Genomic DNA, 17,958 nt, shown 5'->3' with positions numbered 1-17,958 from the left:
TAGATAAGGTCTTAATAAAATAAGATATATACAAATATTTTTCTATAGATACTGTTAAGTATTCATAGTATGATATTTAAATGTTTTTATGGCCTCCGTTACCACGATTAATGGATTCCACCAAATATTCGTATCCGGAAACAAGTTGGATGTTACGGTTCAACTCTTCAAGTCTCTGCATTTTAAAAATACAAACACTAACTACCAAAATTGAAGATCTTGACTATTTGGGGGCACAATGTAATTATATCAAACTTAGGTGTAGTATATGTAAATAATGTTACTATATAAGGCGAAGTTTTGATATTATTAGAAAAGAACACCATTGTGTTGATAAATTACAGTAACCACCTCCTGCTCCGAGCAGGAGCTTCTAGACTCCGATCACCGTATCCGTCACCGGAACTACCGCCTCCGCATCTCTAAGGTACTGTTTGTTGTCTGCTATCTTGAATGAATGTGATTGTGGAACTTCGTTCCTCTTTTCTTGTAGTAATTTTTTTTCTATTTACTTTGATTTTGCTTCTGTTAATGCATTTTGTACGTCGTGGCTTACTGTTGATTTGAGCTATGAGTCATTACTAGTATTCATTTTGAAGCTCCAGGTTGAGGATTGAAACTTTTTGCTGTGAATTGTGCTTATTCGTTATTTCTATGAGATGGTATTGGGGTTTTGATTTACCTGTGATATTGGAATGTGGAAATTGAAATACAAGTTTTCAATCAAGTTCTTTTGCGGAGATGCTTGTTTTCTTTTACTTTTATGATTGTTGTGGAGAATATCCTTATTTTCCACTATAATCTGAACTTCTGTTCTGTCGAATTCTATGGAAGCACCTGATATGATGTTGTCAAAATCACTCGAAGTCTTTTTTTTTTTTTTTTGTAGAACATTCATCAACATCTAGGAGCAACAGGAAATTTCAATTTTCTAAAACTATGGCAAGAACGATGGCGACCATCATTGTCATCCTCTGCTCCTTTTCCATCCTTATCTTGGCCACTGAGAGGGTTCAAAGGTCATCTTCTTTGATTGGAGGCAGTGGTATAAAACAGTTGCGATTTGATGAACAGGGAGAGTTTAGGATTCTGCAGGTGGCTGACATGCACTATGCTGATGGAAGGCAGACCCCTTGTGAGGATGTGTTGCCTGAACAGTTTGCCCATTGCTCTGACCTAAATACCACTTTTTTCATTGAGAGAATGATCCAGGCTGAGAAACCTGACCTCATTGTTTTTACTGGAGACAATATCTATGGAGCAGATACAACCGATCCAGTAGCTTCCATGAATGCAGCATTTGCCCCTGCCATAACATCAAACATCCCATGGGCAGCTGTCTTAGGGAACCATGATCAAGAATCCACATTGTCAAGGGAAGGTGTCATGAGATATATTGCTGGAATGAAACACACCTTGTCTCAGTTTAATCCTTCGGGTGTTGGTGTTATTGATGGTTTTGGAAATTACAATCTTGAAGTACATGGAATTGAAGGATCAAGTTCTGTGAATAATTCGATCCTCAACTTATACTTTCTTGACAGTGGTGACTACTCTACAGTTCCCTCTATCCCTGGTTATGTATGGATCAAGCCATCTCAGCAGTTTTGGTTTCAACAGACTTCTATGAAGCTTCAGAACAAATCAAAAGCTCCTGGACTCGCTTACTTCCATATCCCATTGCCTGAATATGCAAGCTTTGACTCCTCAAACTTTACGGGCGTGAAACAAGAAGGGATCAGCTCTGCTTCTGTGAACTCCGGTTTCTTCACAACACTGGTAGAAGTAGGGGATGTGAAGGCCGTTTTCACTGGCCATGATCACATCAATGATTTTTGTGGACAGCTGACCGGAATTCATCTCTGTTATGCTGGAGGGTTTGGGTACCATGCTTATGGAAAAGCTGGATGGTCAAGAAGAGCAAGGGTCGTTGTAGTGTCTTTGGATAAAGAGTCAAATGGAAGTTGGGAAGCAGTCAACTCCATCAGAACATGGAAGCGCCTTGATGATGAAAAGCTAACTGCTATTGATGATCAGGTACTTTGGAGCAAGACTCCATCTGGGAATCGTAGAAAGAGGGAAAACAGCGCTGTTTGAATCATTCAATCATCCAAAAAGTCTTATAAACACTTGTAGGAACCACATATCACAATCACACATGCTGGGAGAAAAATGATACTTATATTCAGTTCTATAAGAATGTTATTGTGTATTACCATGAGTTGCGAAATGGAAACTTCAATCATCAATGAATTTATCATGCTTTGGGTATTCAAGGTGTCATTGTTTATAGCGAAGCTGGCCAGCAGATGGCAGGTATGGAATCATAGAAGCCAAGTCAACAACTCAACATAGTTATCTTCATCAAATCTGATCTTTTTGGTTACTACTCATCTATTTTCTAGACAGAGGTAAGCTTCTCTCAGTTACTGTAGAGAGGATTAAAATATTGAGGCTTGCTAAAGCTATCTTATATTTAATATATTGCTTCACTTTACCTCTCAAAGAAAAAGTTAAATGATGGCCTTGGTATGAACGGTATTGTGTTTGTTGGAAAATCAGTTCCATATTTCCCTAAAGATAATCTTTAGCATCTTCCCAGCATAAACTTGTCGATTACATGGGATCGGATGGAAAAGACAGATTATGATAAGTTACTTTCTTGTTATCTCAGGACCTAATTGTATCTTTCTAAGTGAATCTATGTAGTTTTTGATACATACAAACTAAGTTCAAATGGTTATGAAGAACACCTGTGTTCTAGCATTACATTGTTATGCATCATTTGAAATGGTCTTCCCTTTTGAAGACTAACCGATAAAACTGACCAAACCGGATATGTAGAGGTGTCTCAGAAATGTCAGAAGATCATTTAACCAAAGGACCCCCCACAAAAACATGGTCTCTGCGGTCCGCCACAGTTATCTCAGGAAAGAACATGATTACTAGCCGATAATGAATTACTGGTACTTGAGTTAAAAATGTCATATCTGCAGGGAGTGTGAACTGGGTGCAGCCAGATTAGCACAACTTTGCATTCATTATTTAATTAAAAAATAACTTGGATACAACGTAGCTGGTTTGCATGTGAGGCTCATATGGTTGGGGTATGAGAAAGTCATGGTTTGACTTTCTCTGAAGAGTTCGATTCTATTTGTTGTTCAAGGTTTTTAATATTTCCTAAATGAAAAGAAAACGTGTTGAATACTTTGACATGTGTACATAGCTTTAAGAAACATAAAATAATTCATATTCCAAGTCTCCTAATAATTACTAATTAGTCTTCTAGAGCTTGTTTTCTACTCTCTGCCTTTGTACTTTCTTATGCATATGTACTCGTCTTTTATGTCTTTGTTCTCGACCTCATCTGCTTGTTTATGTTATATGTCTTATCTGTTTGTCTTCATTATGTGTATCTCTGTTCTCTACCTTATTAGAGTTTAACCAACGAATGCTCTCTTGCTGGTACAAGATTAAATAGTTTGATGATTATTGATTTAACTAATATGTATGTATATGTACATGCACGTGTTCTTCACTTTGTATTTCTTCAATATGTTGAACCCAACGCATTTATCTAAATCTTGAGGGCCAGCTCAATTGGAAAACAAAGGCCAGGCCTTGGGGCTCCTCCGCATAGGTCGCCAGTACGAGTCTCCTCAGGGCATTGAGGATTTTCCTGGCTATTATATATTCAGGACCCCATGGGATTAGTCAAGGTGCGCGATAGCTTCTGATCACCTAATGCACACGTTCCCGTACCTCTGGTTTTTGCCAATAATGGTGGAATAGGCATAGCTAAGGTAATACACCACAAGCATAGTAAATGTACGGATTATCAAAACAAACTATAAATTAATGTTAATTATGTTCTAATTTTTCCATTGAATTCATACATGTATATGTGAACATAAACAAAAAGATTGAATAAATGAAAACCTGCATCAGTAAAAATTCCATTGAAAGTAAAGTTCCTGCTTGTTGAAACACTTTCTTATTATCATCTGAAAAGACAACTAATTCAAGATCTTCCTTTTTTTATGTCCTCTGATTCTTGGAAGCAAAACGAAGAACAATATAGAATAAGATCCTGTATAGGACTGCCCATCCCAACATTATGTAAATCATTGACCACTTTGGATCTTTTTCATGATAAATGTGCAGGGATTGCAGGATGTCGATTCCAGTCACATTCGTCCCGGCAAGGGTCTGCCCGAAAACTTCGTTTCTTTGGTACTCATTGATCAGAAGCCCTTCGTATGGATACGTCATCGTTGATATCTTATTCATCCATCTCCAATACTTTGGAATATCATGGCTGCTTAAGAAATACCCACAAAACAAGAAAAACAGGGCTGTGAATGCGATCACAGCCGCGTACCCGAGAATGAAATTGGGGACCACTGAGCTCACAAACACCACGAACGAATTGGTGGAGAGGAGAGAAACATATAAAATAATCAGAAAGTAAACAAAAGAACCTTCGAGCTTTAAGGCAAACCAGGTGATTACTGCATAAACTGCAGCCTGGAGTAAGAGAAACGGGAGGTAAGTGATGAGGCCGGCAATGGTGTAAGAAGAGGCTCGATACGCGTTATGAGAAGTTTCACGGACAAATATGAACCTTTCTTGGATGAACGCGGGGACTGCATCGTTGGATGAGAAGAAAAAGAGGCAAACGGTGAAGATGAAGAAGCTGAGCCGGTTGGTAATCCCTTGCATTGTGGCTCCTGGTTTCTTGAACATAGTGGCCATCATAAAACCCATGATGGTCAAGACCATGAGCCGTGATAAGAACAGCTCGGGGGTTCGCCTGATGTTTATAAAGTTTCGACGCATCAGAACCCAGGTTTCTGCAAAGAAAGAGTTTGAAAATTTAGGACCTAAATGGTGGTGGTTTGCACCATCTGCAGCCATGGATGGGGTGATGTAGTCATCTTCATTAACGGTGTAGTCGCTGCTGTGTGGAGTCGGGGTTCTGGCTAGGATATCACTTGAGTTGGTGTAGTAGCCAGGGGATGCACTGCAGAAACAACACAATATGAAGTCAGGTCTCTGAAATTCTGATAACTATGCCACGTGGAGAATGTTAGTTGAGAACCGTAAATATTTTGAGATCTGAGAACCAACTATTTCATTAGTTATTCAGGAGGAATCACCCCAGAATAATCAATGAATATTATTCATCATTTTCACTATTCATGATATTCATCATTAATAGCTCATGAATAGTTGGTTTTGTAGGTTCACAAAATATTTACGTTTCTCATTTGAACTGGCCCCTATGACTTGTGACCGAACATATGTCTAAGAAGTAAATGTTGTTCGAGTGCACATCTATAGACGATTTATGTAATTCACTCTTTTCGAACGATAATCAAGAGCGGGGAAGTAGTTTACCTCGCTGGATTTGGTGTTCTCTGATTCCGATGACGGGCTGGCGTTGATTTAAGCGATTGCATGATTCCTGATTGGCTCCATGACTTTGAATTGTTCCATGGGCTTCTCACGCTATGATCGAATCCGTTATCTTGATCATGGCGTCCTGCCATTTGTAAGTGAAGCTTTTTCCCTGAGCTCCAATGGGGAGGTGGGGTCGGGGTCGAAAACGACATTTCATCGTCCGAAAGTTTTGGGGGTTTCATACCCGTGACAACGAATTCGGCCAATGCATCCACTCCATATTCGGATTGATCGTATTGTTGTATCACATCAATGAGGAACTCTATCGGGCTTTCTCCTTTCGGAACTCGCCGGCCAATTCGGCCAAGATGCAGCCCGACATCTTTCGGGGATCCTTGGTACATGAGTTGACCACGAGCCAATATGATAAGATGGTCAAGTAGAAGTTGGATTCGAGACGATGGCTGGTGAATGGTTAGAACCACCGTGCTTCCTGCTTGTGCAATGTTGTGAACCTTTTCAATCACACTCTGAGCACTGGTCGAGTCCAAACCCGAAGTCGGCTCATCAAGAAAAAGCAACGATGGTCCATGGATGATGTCTACGCCAATTGACACCCTCCGACGTTCACCCCCAGAGACTCCTCGACTCCCTTCGTCACCTATGTACGTGTTCCTTGCCGACTACATAATGAAGGTATGCAAATTACTCTTTTTACGAACTCAAGTTTACATGCTACCTTTTATTCAAAAAGTGATTACCATACTTTCATGTTTTTCATTCATAGGCATCAATTGATAAATATCTCTGTTGACATATGTGAGTTAAAAGTCTAGTAATCACTTTTGCAGCTGATAAGCTGAATACTGGCTAATAAACTAGTCTTTGGTAAAAACTGAAAATTGGTTAGATGACAAATGTAAAATGACTTAAAAGTGCATATACTAAAAAATTAATTGAAAATTTTAATTAGAACAAAAAGTGGAAAAAAACCATGAAGCTTGTTGAAACGTTAATTTTCAAAAAGCTAGCTTATGGCTTGCCAATTGGAGCTTTTTCAATAAGCTCAAAAAATAAGCTAGCTTACGGTTATGGAATATGATATTTGTCAGGATTTCTAGAAGCTATTATATGGATACAGCTAACAAGTGAATAGTCATACTTACTGATAAACCAAGTTGCTCGATTAGTGTCTCAACACGTTGCCGCTTTTCGGCCTTGGTGATCGAGCCTAACCGGAAATCGGCAGCAAACATCAAGGTTTCGTAAACGGTTAGCATTGGAAAGAGCCGATCATCCTGCATTATGTAAGCAGAAGTTCTCTTAATCAAACTTGGGCTCATCTCGTTTCCATCTAACAACACCTTACCCTTAAGGCTACCACTCGCAATACGACCCGCCAACCCGTCCAAAAAAGTCGATTTCCCGGCACCACTAGGACCCATAACCGCGGTGATGCACCCTTTCGGTGCATACCCGGTGATCCTATTCAATAAATCAGCTTCTTGATTCACCCATTTCCCTTGGTCGGTCTTCTTTTTCTTGATCACGGTGTACGTTAGGTTCACGAACTCTAACGCACCTGCGAAACTCATGGGTTTGGCTATGTCGATCACCGTGTCGCGGCGGATGCCGTTGGTGTTATGATTCATTTGATGGATTTGCAGTTTAGGGTTTAGGGAGTGGGGAATTATTTTTGGTTCTGCTACCTCCAATTTGGAGATGTCATGGGGGAGAAGAAGGTATTTTTGGTTTAATTTTTTAAATAATAGGATTGGGGGGAGATTCCAATGATGGTACAACCGTACAAGTTTGCATTGTGCAGTTAGTTTTTTAGATTTAAGATTGGAGCCATCGAAGCAGATCATACACTATTCTTGTTTTCTTCATCTTCTTTCTTTTCCTTCTATATTGGAATATAGACTTTTAGTTATGAGTTAATATATGTAATATACATAGCGGAGAATATAAACCATGTAATATTATAGACTATTAAAACCAATCAATTAAGATATTTATGAAAATGATAAAAATTTAGTCGTTATGATTTAAATATTTAAATAAGATGAATATATTTCATTAATTATTATTAACACTTTATATTATAAAACTATCAATGTATTTATGAAACCAAATATTTGTTAGACTACGGTTGAGATTGGTTTGTATGATTTGTAATATCCGGTCTCTCTCTCTCTCTCTCTATACTATATCATAAAACATTTGATAAAAACTCTTGAAAATCATTTTTTATGCATGACGTACTGTATATTGATGCATATTACTTAAAATTCAAGATTACAAGTAAATTATGCATACGTTAAACTTATTAAAGCTACATGTTTGAATTTGTGTAACTAGCTACAGATAAACATAATCAAATAGAAGATAAACATCTCATTTTAAAATATAAAAAATCTAAAATATAATTAGGATAATTATCGAGTTCCAACAAAATAATTAATTATTATCTTTATAAGAAAATTATATTATTAAACCAAATATAAATTACTTTGTTAGTGAAACTAAATTAATATAATAAAAAAATTGAATTAAAAAATTATACAAAAAATAGGAATTTTATATAGTTAATTTGATACTAATATCGATATATTTTTGTCAAATTTTTATGATATCTTCAAATTTATATTTCATTCAAAAATAGAAACATCACCATTTTTTCAAAATCACATAAGATCATACCATAACATTGACTGAAATAATGAATAAAATGAAATATTAAAATCAAGATATATCTCGTTGCATTGCACGAGTATCCTTCTAGTATATATATATATATATATATATATATATATATATATATGGTCCATTCAAGGGAGAACTAACTAGTTTGTGGTAACCGTGAGATCCAATCTCAACCACAAATCAATTGATAAATTAGAAAATTTATAATTTTGGTAATTTTTAATTAAATTTTCATGCAAGGACATTTTAGGTATTTTCAATCCTCTCTTCTCTCTCCGTCCCCGTTTTCCGGCCACCATCCTCCAGTGATACCACAGTGTGATACTCAAACACATATAAGATGCATTGTGATACCACTGTGTTACATATCCGATCGACTACACAAACGACAACAGTGTGATACTCAATCACATATAAGATGCATTGTGATACCACTGTGGTATCACCGGAGGCCCGGAGACGAAGAGAGAAGAGAGGAGATAGGGGAGAAAATACCTAAAATGTCCTTGCATTAAAATTTTAATTAAAAATTACCAAAATTAAAAATTTCTTAATTTATCAATTGATTTGTGGTTGAGATTGGACCTCACGGTTACCACAAACTAATTAGTTCTCATTTGATTAGACCCCTATATATATGTGTGTGTGTGTGTAAATTTATTCATGGATGAGTTTGAAATTAAAGATGATCAATAGTCTATATTACTTCTTACGCTTCTGATTTTAACTTTCTTTCTTATACAATCCCTCGCCTATCGTATGCAGGCAAAAGTAATTGAAATGTTCAAATTGGACCACAAAATTTAGCAAAGTTGTTGTCGAAATGGGTTATTTTTTGTTGGTTTCAATAATCACTTTCAAGGTAAACGAAGAAGATATGAGACCACTGACCAAAACACAAGTAAAAAGGTTGGTTTAAATGTCAAACAAGAGACCAACTCAAACAAGGGATTCTAGGGGCTGTTTATTAAAAGCTTACCCGGTATGTGTTTACCGGACAATTTTTCTCACCGGACGAACATGGTACCGACTGAATTTCCATAATTGGTGTAATTTTTATAATAAGGATGCTTAACAACCGATGGCTCTGCTTAAAACCGTATATTTGACTGCTTAAAACAATTGTGTTTGCGTATGTCAAAACTTTATACAATACTGTCTATTATTGTTTATATATTGGTAACATGGTTCTAAATAACTTGTTATGATATGTTCTGGCGTCAAGTCTTGGGTTGCCGCTACGTTAACCCCTATGGCTTCACTCTGGTTTGCATTGTAACGCGTTACAACACGTTGCGATGCATTTTTTTGTAAGGTGTGGGATTACTTTAATATATAACTTGAATGATAAATTGTAATTATATGTAGGAGACTAAGACTTGAATAAACATTAAAAAAAGAACTTAAAAACTAAAACCTTAAATAAGTAAATATTTACTTGCATTTCTCTACAGCGAAAAGTCGAACACGAATTCTTTGAAAATTGAAAAAAGTAATGAGTATAGATTCAAGATATTTAATCTCGATTTTGCACTCTTGATATCATTTTCTATAAACTCTATTTTTTGTATCAATCGTTTTTATTTCTTTTTTATTTTTATTACTTCATTTGAATTTAATTTGTTCTAAAATATTACTCAAGACACTAACACATAGAAGTGTAGATGGGTGTGGGTGTGGGTGGGTGTGTATATATACCGCCTTATGGCACGCCTTGAAATACCTCATGGCCTCGTCGTAACTCATAAGGCTTGAGACTTGATATTGCCGTCACGTCACGTCATGTCTCACGTCATTTAGAACCTTGATTAATAAGGCAATCCTTAATTTTGAATAATCTTTCTAAATGACGAGATGTAGCATGACAACAAAGTCGAGCTTCAAGAGTTCAAGTCTTAGGAGCATGAAATCATGTTGTTTTTCAAAGCGTGCTGACTTACGATGACAAATCTATATATCACATATATATGACCAATATGTTTTATGAGAGAGGATCAAACGAGAATGCTAACTATTCAAGGGAATAGGGAAATGGTCAAATCACGTGAAAATCATATGTGATTTTACATTAACGACCAAAAAAGTGTGTGGGCGACCCTATGGCCACGTTATCAGGTCGCAGGGCAAAGTGGCGTGAGTCAAATGTAATTTTGTACGTGATGTTAATGTAAAATCATATGTTATTTGACCGTCTGATTATTCTCTTAAATATGTATTGTTTTCACTTGAACCCGACCCAATGTTTAATACCGTTACTCAATGAGTCAATGATTAAATAATTTAAATTCGGTTATATACTAAAAACTAAAAATAAGGCACCAAAAGATTATAAAATCAAATATTGCGTTACAAAAATTGGGTCATGGTATGCCACAGGCTTGAAGTGACGTTAGATACGAGCCTTGAGACAAGGCGTGGCATAACGATTGTCCGAAACAAGCCTTTTAGAACACTGGTTTTAAAAGACATGTTGTCTTAACAATAGATAAACTAAAACTTAGAGTGAATTACATAAATCATCCCTAATGTCTACTGAATTGGCATTATTGTTCTAATTTCGTACCTAACACCTAACCTTTGATCTCCCTTGCATGGATGGTCTCTCCCTCTAACTTAGATAAGACTCTCTAACCCTATCATCGTTTTTACCGGGTAAGATTTTCAGCCCTTGTCATGTGCATCAGGTGAGAAAAGTTACTCGACCCATACTTACTAGGTAAGTATTTAGTAAACGGCTTTTAAGTGCCTTTTTAAGGGTTTCGAGCAATATCTGTATATCTAGAGGGCTTCTTTGAAAAAAGCTTTAACTAGTTATACACTTATTTTGAAGTGAAATGCGTTTTCAATCCTTGTAGTTTGTTTACCTCTTATTGGAGGGCTTCTTTGAAAAAAGCTTTAAACATTGATTTTGAAAATTGACCCCCAAAATAGAAATTAGGTCAAAATTGATTTCATTTTAATGAATTCTTTTTACAAGATGACGTACACGCTCAGAAAATAAAACCTATTAGTACAATTTTTTTTTATTAATCATAGGTCATGAGGTTGTTTGTTTACCTCTTAATAGTTTTATTAAGAAGCAACATCTGAATTATTAAAAGGTGAATTATGTTTGGCAAAAAAAAATCTGCTTCTTAATGGTTTTAAAATCTTTTGAATGATTTGGTATCATGCATCTTCCTTAACCATTAAGAGCTATAATTTTATTGTACACAATTACCAAACAATTATATTTCATTTTGCACTATATCATGAGAGTCTGTTATTGTACACAATTACCAAACAATCATTCTTATCACTTAATCATTCTTTATCAAACCATTCAACAATTGTCAAACACCTTTATACGCGTCTCGACTAATCTTGTTGGAAAATCCCTTGCCGGGCAGCACGAGTCACAGCTTACGTTGGTCATTCGTATGCTTCCCGGGTTTGACTTTGACTCTAGCGTTAAACCCTTCCCCAAGGAAACTTCAAAACTTTTCTAAAACCCCAACCTCTTAAACCCTAATTCTGTTTCTTCATTGTTTATTTCTCTCTGCATCATAAGATAATACAGCAATTGAAATGGCTGCTTCGATTTTCCTACGATCTACGAGGCGGCGTGAATTTCAGTCTGCTTCTCTTTCTGCTTACAGATCGGTAAATTCTATTTATTTATCTATTTATTTGTTTCCGAGTGTTTATATGGAAATATGCGTGTTTCTTCTTCGTTTGAGATCATTTCCATCGTTTATTGGATATAAATTTAGGTCTGATTGTAAATCTATGGAGTTATTTTGACTGAAATTGCTTCCGTCTTTTCTGGCAAGATTTTTGCCAACCATTTTTGCGAAGAATCTGTAATAGTTCTTGTACATTCTCACTTATTGTAGATTGTTCATGCGGGTTTATGACAATTTTAAATTGTTAACGCTTTTAGAAACAACATCTTGATTCTAGAAAGTTAATTATCTTCTTGCTTCTTTTTTAATGTAGCAAAATTGTTTCCCAAGGTTTAAAATATCAATGTACAACTCTAGCTACAAATTTGTGGTTTATGGTCTTTAAGCTATACATTGTTCCATTCTCTTTGTCCCGCCAATGGATTTTGTTCGCGATTAATGCTTGAATGGGATCTACCCCATTGATCTAGGTGGTTATTGGTTCAATGCCCTCTTCCCATTGGCAAATTCATGAAACAAAGAAACAATAATGACATGCGTGGCTTCGTAAATCCAGCTTCCTCCTTGTAGAATAAATTAAAAGCATGTACTTCTGTATTTTACTCTTTATTGGGGAAAAAGTTTGAGGGAAGGTATGAAGCTGCTATCATGATCGATGAAAATATATCATTTGGCTTGTTACCTGCCATATGAACGCAAAGGACATGTACTTAATTAGTTTTCATGTTATTCACGGTTTTCTCCGACAAATGAGACATACTTGTTAAAGAAATACATATAGGAAGAACCGGAAATTTGATATCAAGTGTGATGTTCTTGTCAAGGCCTTAACTTTCCATTTATTAACATGTAAACCCTTTACAGCTAATTTAGATTAAAAAAAATACCATTGTAGTTGCAAACTTGCAATTCCCACAAAGAACACTATACTTGAAAGTTATTTTTAATCGCTGTTCTTGGCTTTAGAGTTCAAATACCATTCTAGTTGAAAAAAATCGGGACAAAGATGTTCTCATGTTCAACTTTTCCAAGTAATATCTTTTGAGTTGTTTTAACTTTTAAGTGTTATACTGTTTCTTTTTAAAGGTAATGCCAAGTGTAGTGGTAAGAAAAGTTGATTGTTTTTTAAATAACATTGAGTGGAATATACTAGAAGAGTTCGGTTTAGATACAAGAGTATGGAAGAATGTTTTTCGTGTTCCAAACCCTGTGGTTCTAGTTTTTTCCTTTTAATTAGTTCAATATAAAAATCTGTTGTTTTTGTTGGAGAGGAAGACTATAACCCTGAACCCTCTTCACAGTGTTGTGGTGGAGTGGTTAGTGCCTGGGCAGTTCATAGCGCTGAACCCAGGTTCGAACCCCTCTTCACACATCCTGTGCGACATTTACTAAAGGGGCATGCTTTAGCCCTGGATGTGCCTGGGATTAGTCGAGCATTGGCTCGGATACCCATTTCAAAAAAAAAAAAAAAACCCTGAACCCTCGCATCTTCTACGATTGGTTAATGTTGAGGACATGTAATGCTAATTTAATGTTGTCCAATTGTTGCACTCTTGTTTATTAAGATACCACTAAACATCTCCAGGTGCTGTGACATTATGTTAGAATTTTAGTTCCAGTCTTTTGCTTAGATCATGAACTACTTGTGGAGGATTTGTGTTCAGAAATATTAACAATTTGGCATATCAAACACCTGTTGTTTTGGTAACATCATCTGATTTACCGGTCTTTTTCTTCTTGTAGGTGGCAGGAAATGTTAAATCGTCAGTTTCATCGTTTATGACAAACAAATGGTCAACTGCAGCTAGACCCTTCAGGTAGAGGAACTTCTTATCAGCATTGTACCCACAGATGTAATTATTTTGCTGATGTTTCTTCTTTGTAGCAGCTCAAGGCCGCTGGGGAATGATGTTATTGGTATAGACTTGGGTACCACTAACTCTTGTGTTTCTGTTATGGAAGGGAAGGTTTGCATCTATCCATACTTTCATGTTTATAGGTATTCAAGCATATTTAATTTCGTCATGGTTGAAATTGTAATTTGCTCTGTAGACTGCTAAAGTGATTGAGAACTCTGAAGGTGCACGTACCACTCCATCAGTTGTCGCTTTTAATCAAAAAGGCGATTTGCTCTTAGGAGCGACAGCTAAACGTCAAGCAGTAACAAACCCGACAAATACTTTGTTTGGTACAAAACGTCTAATTGGCAGACGCTTTGATGACGCTCAAACACAGAAAGAAATGGGTATGGTCCCTTATAAGATAGTCAAAGCACCCAATGGGGATGCATGGGTAGAAATTAATGGACAACAATATTCTCCAAGTCAAGTCGGGGCCTTTATTCTTACCAAGATGAAAGAAACAGCCGAATCATATCTTAATAGGCGGGTGGACAAAGCCGTTATTACAGTTCCAGCTTACTTTAATGACGCACAAAGACAAGCTACGAAAGATGCAGGGAGGATTGCTGGTCTAGAGGTGTTGAGAATCATTAACGAACCAACTGCGGCTGCGCTTTCCTATGGTTCAAATGATAAAGAAGGTGTCATTGCGGTTTTTGATCTTGGAGGAGGAACTTTTGATGTTTCTATTCTGGAAATATCAGGTGGCGTGTTTGAGGTATGCTTTCACATTCTTGACATGTTAAAGCAATTACGTGCTCACACACATAGGATTAATTGCAAAAACACACCGTAAGTCATCGACCAATTTGACAAACAACCACAGACCTGTAGTTATCCGATTTAATTAGATAATTCTTTTAGAACTACAAAAGAAATTTATGAAGTATTTTGCCGTATTAGCAGGGCTCAACGGTTATCTTGTATTTGAGTGTGTTTGTGTAGAGCTTTAAGAAGTACTCCCTCCGTCCCGGAACAAATGTCCACAATGAAAAAGGCACATATAATAAAAGATGTGTAATTATTACACTTTTAGCTTTAACAAAAAGAACAATTTTACCCTCAACTATAGAGAGATTTTCTTCATCTCATAATTAAGGGTAGAATGGGAAAGTAGACATTTACTTTTGAAAGTGGACACTTATTTTGGGACGGAGGAATAGTATGTTTGCAATAATAAGTGGTAAACTTGAATTTTAAGATATGATGCATTAATAAGGAGTATTCAATGCTCAATAAGTTAACCTTGTGGGTTAGCTCAACCCAAAATAAGTCTTGTGCCTTTGGGGATTCTCCTCAAAGGTCACCGGTTCGAGTCCTGCAGGAGATTTTCCTGCTTGTTCTCCAAGCCCTGGATTAGTCGAGGTGTGCGCAAGCTGGCCCAGACACCCACTGTTAACACAAAAAATGCTTAATAAATTGTTTTCAAGAGTTTCTACCGAATACTTTATATTATGGTATAAGACTAGAGAAATGTAAAATTTATGTATATGATACAAATTAAAAAATAATGGTAATGTACTATTATCTTTTATCTAAAATAATTTTCTACATATACAGGTAAAAGCGACAAATGGAGATACATTTTTGGGAGGAGAGGATTTCGATAATGCATTATTGGATTACTTGGTGAACGAGTTCAAGACTGCTGAGGGTCTTGATTTATCGAAAGATAAGCTAGCTTTGCAGAGGCTTCGAGAAGCAGCGGAGAAAGCAAAGATAGAACTATCATCAACATCTCAAACCGACATCAACCTTCCATTTATAACAGCAGACGCTTCTGGTGCAAAACATCTAAATATATCATTAACAAGATCAAAGTTTGAAACATTGGTGGGTAACTTGATTGAAAGGACCAGAACCCCGTGCTTGAACTGTCTCAAAGATGCTGGTCTTTCGGCTAAGGAGGTTGATGAAGTTTTGCTTGTTGGCGGCATGAGCCGTGTGCCAAAGGTCCAACAAGTGGTTACTGAGATTTTCGGGAAGAACCCAAGTAAGGGTGTTAACCCTGATGAGGCGGTGGCTATGGGAGCGGCGATTCAGGGCGGCATTCTTCGAGGAGATGTGAAGGAGCTGCTTTTATTGGATGTGACTCCGTTGTCGCTTGGGATTGAGACTCTTGGTGGCATTTTTACTAAGTTGATAAATAGGAATACAACCATTCCTACAAAGAAATCTCAGGTCAGTTATCTTCAATGCGTTTTCATGCCATAGTAGTTATAATTTGTATAAAATGTTTGAGTGATCGACTTTTTCTATATACATCGTTAACTTCCGTTACAAACTAATGATCTTTATTACAGAATGGGAAAAAGGCACCTTAGTTTACAAGAAATGAGTAATTTTTAGGGTAAAATGCATCAAAATGCAATTAAGTTTGCCGTAGTTCCTATTTAGTGTAATAAAGAAAAAAAATTCATCTTTGTAATAAAGGTTCATAATTTCTTAGTTTGTACCCATTTTGACCGGTAACTTTTTGATCTTGTAACATTTTATGACATGGATGTCAAGTTTATTGTCCACTTCGTTGTAAACCTTTCTTAAATGGGCATTAACGTCATTAAATGTTACAAGATCAGCATGTTAACTGCCGAAATTGGTTCAAAAGGAAAATTTGGAACTTTGTTATGTTGATTGAAACTTCTTACCCTAATTTTTACACAAATTTTAGAAATTGTGATTCCAAAATAGAAAATTTTCAGATTGGGGTGTTTCTTTTGCCTTGAAGCATGAATAATGATTTAGCCGAGTATGATGGTTCGAAAGATCAACCACTCTGAAGTATTTCATGCCCATAAATACTACTTATCTCTACAATAATTGTAACTTTTGACTTGACAAACTACAAGGGTGGTGCCTGATTGGTTTGAGCTTGACTCCAAAGGTCAAAAGTACCAGGAGGTCCCAGGTTCAAATCCAAGGAGGAATAAAAGTCCCCTTGTGGCCACGGAGGTTCAAATGCAGCGACTCCGGGCTATCTGCAAACCAAGTGGTCGCCCTGGGATTAGTCGGCGCGCATAGCGGATGGATATCCAGGTTAATAAAAAAAAAATCTTTTTGACTTGACACAGTTCAGTCAGAGCCTTGGGGTAGGAAGAGCCCGTTTGAGTTTCCTGGAGACTACTGGGATTTTTCTAACTGTTATCTGTAGGTCCCATGGGAGTATGTCCGGAGACCCACATTTACCAAAAAAAATTGCGTTTTGTATTTGAAAAAAACAACTGTTGACCATGATCTCGCGAATAAATGCAGGTATTTTCAACAGCAGGTGACAACCAGACCCAAGTCGAAATCAAAGTACTTCAAGGCGAACGTGCAATGGCAGCCGACAACAAGGTTCTTGGCGAATTCGGGCTCGTCGGCATTCCTCCAGCTCCTAGAGGCCTACCTCAAATCGAAGTCACATTCGACATAGATGCCAATGGTATCGTTACTGTATCCGCTAAAGACAAATCTAGCGGCCGTGAACAACAGATCACCATAAAGTCATCGGGAGGACTCTCGGAAGACGAAATTCAAAAAATGGTCAAAGATGCAGAGTTGCATGCACAGAAAGATGAAGAAAGGAAAGTGATTATGGATCTTAAGAACAATGCTGACACTAACATATATAGTATGGAGAAGAATTTGAATGAATATAAAGATAAGATTCCATCGGAGGTGGCTGCGGAGATCGAATCGGCTATTTCCGATCTAAAGAAAGCGAGAGATGGAGAGAACGGTGACGAGATTCAGGCGAAACTCGATGCGGCAAACAAGGCGTTGGCGAAGATCGGGGAGCATATGAATAAGGGGAGTGGGTCCGGGGGTTCGGAGGAGCCAGCACCGGAAGCGGAATATGAAGAGGCGGCGAAGAAATAGGCGTCGGAAAATTCGATTGTTGTTATTATGAGGAATTGAGGTTTAAATTTAGGGATTATGGATGTGTTCAAATTGAGTTTTGAGGGTAACAGGAGGAAAGGGAGATACAAAGGTTGGTTGATCTTTGCATCATATGTTTTGATGCTATCATTTTTTGTTGTATAAGAAATGATTTATATTTGCTAATAAATTAATATACACACCATTTACGTTTTACAAGTTATGTGATGATTCATGTTATAAAACTATTAGAAGGGTATTCGCACAATGTAGTGAGATACATTTTGATTTTAATATTTTATTATCTCAAATCGATGTTATATTGTCTTATGTGATTTTGAAAAAGCGATAATGTTTTTATTTTTTTAATAAAATATAAATCTAAAGATATCATAAAATTTTGACAAAAATATATCGATATT

At 36.7% G+C, this 17,958-nt stretch overlaps 3 protein-coding genes across 5 annotated transcripts; 2 read left to right on the top strand and 1 right to left on the bottom strand.

Annotated features, from left to right (window-relative positions):
- The first annotated feature begins 333 nt into the window (after positions 1 to 333).
- LOC112515225 (probable inactive purple acid phosphatase 29) lies at positions 334 to 4,248 on the top strand. Of its 2 annotated transcripts, XM_025121899.1 has the most exons (4): positions 334 to 427; positions 890 to 2,037; positions 2,278 to 2,411; positions 4,165 to 4,248. In XM_025121899.1, the coding sequence occupies exons 2-3, from the start codon at positions 940 to 942 to the stop codon at positions 2,353 to 2,355; spliced, it is 1,176 nt and encodes a 391-aa protein (XP_024977667.1). In that variant the 5' UTR covers positions 334 to 427; positions 890 to 939; the 3' UTR covers positions 2,356 to 2,411; positions 4,165 to 4,248. The 2 variants fall into 2 exon arrangements, with proteins under 2 accessions (XP_024977667.1, XP_024977668.1); XM_025121900.1 differs by lacking the exons at positions 2,278 to 2,411; positions 4,165 to 4,248 and having other exon boundaries at positions 890 to 2,268.
- LOC112515226 (ABC transporter G family member 17-like) lies at positions 3,845 to 7,176 on the bottom strand. Its single transcript, XM_025121901.1, has 3 exons — positions 6,570 to 7,176; positions 5,401 to 6,086; positions 3,845 to 5,023 (listed from the first exon to the last, which is right to left on the bottom strand). The coding sequence occupies exons 1-3, from the start codon at positions 7,053 to 7,055 to the stop codon at positions 4,039 to 4,041; spliced, it is 2,157 nt and encodes a 718-aa protein (XP_024977669.1). The 5' UTR covers positions 7,056 to 7,176; the 3' UTR covers positions 3,845 to 4,038.
- A 4,383-nt stretch (positions 7,177 to 11,559) lies between these two features.
- Positions 11,560 to 17,749, top strand: LOC112515224 (heat shock 70 kDa protein, mitochondrial-like). 2 transcript variants are annotated; one of them, XM_025121898.1, is made up of 6 exons: positions 11,560 to 11,751; positions 13,518 to 13,591; positions 13,663 to 13,741; positions 13,827 to 14,393; positions 15,236 to 15,856; positions 16,928 to 17,749. In XM_025121898.1, exons 1-6 carry the CDS (start codon positions 11,677 to 11,679, stop codon positions 17,534 to 17,536), a joined length of 2,025 nt encoding a protein of 674 aa, XP_024977666.1. In that variant the 5' UTR covers positions 11,560 to 11,676; the 3' UTR covers positions 17,537 to 17,749. The 2 variants fall into 2 exon arrangements, with proteins under 2 accessions (XP_024977666.1, XP_024977665.1); XM_025121897.1 differs by having other exon boundaries at positions 13,660 to 13,741.
- Positions 17,750 to 17,958: the final 209 nt, after the last annotated feature.

This window comes from Cynara cardunculus (genome assembly GCF_001531365.2).
Source record: "Cynara cardunculus var. scolymus isolate 2C chromosome LG 7, CcrdV1, whole genome shotgun sequence".
NCBI classification, from domain to species: Eukaryota; Viridiplantae; Streptophyta; class Magnoliopsida; order Asterales; family Asteraceae; genus Cynara; species Cynara cardunculus.
This window is presented reverse-complemented; position numbering and strand designations above follow the sequence as displayed.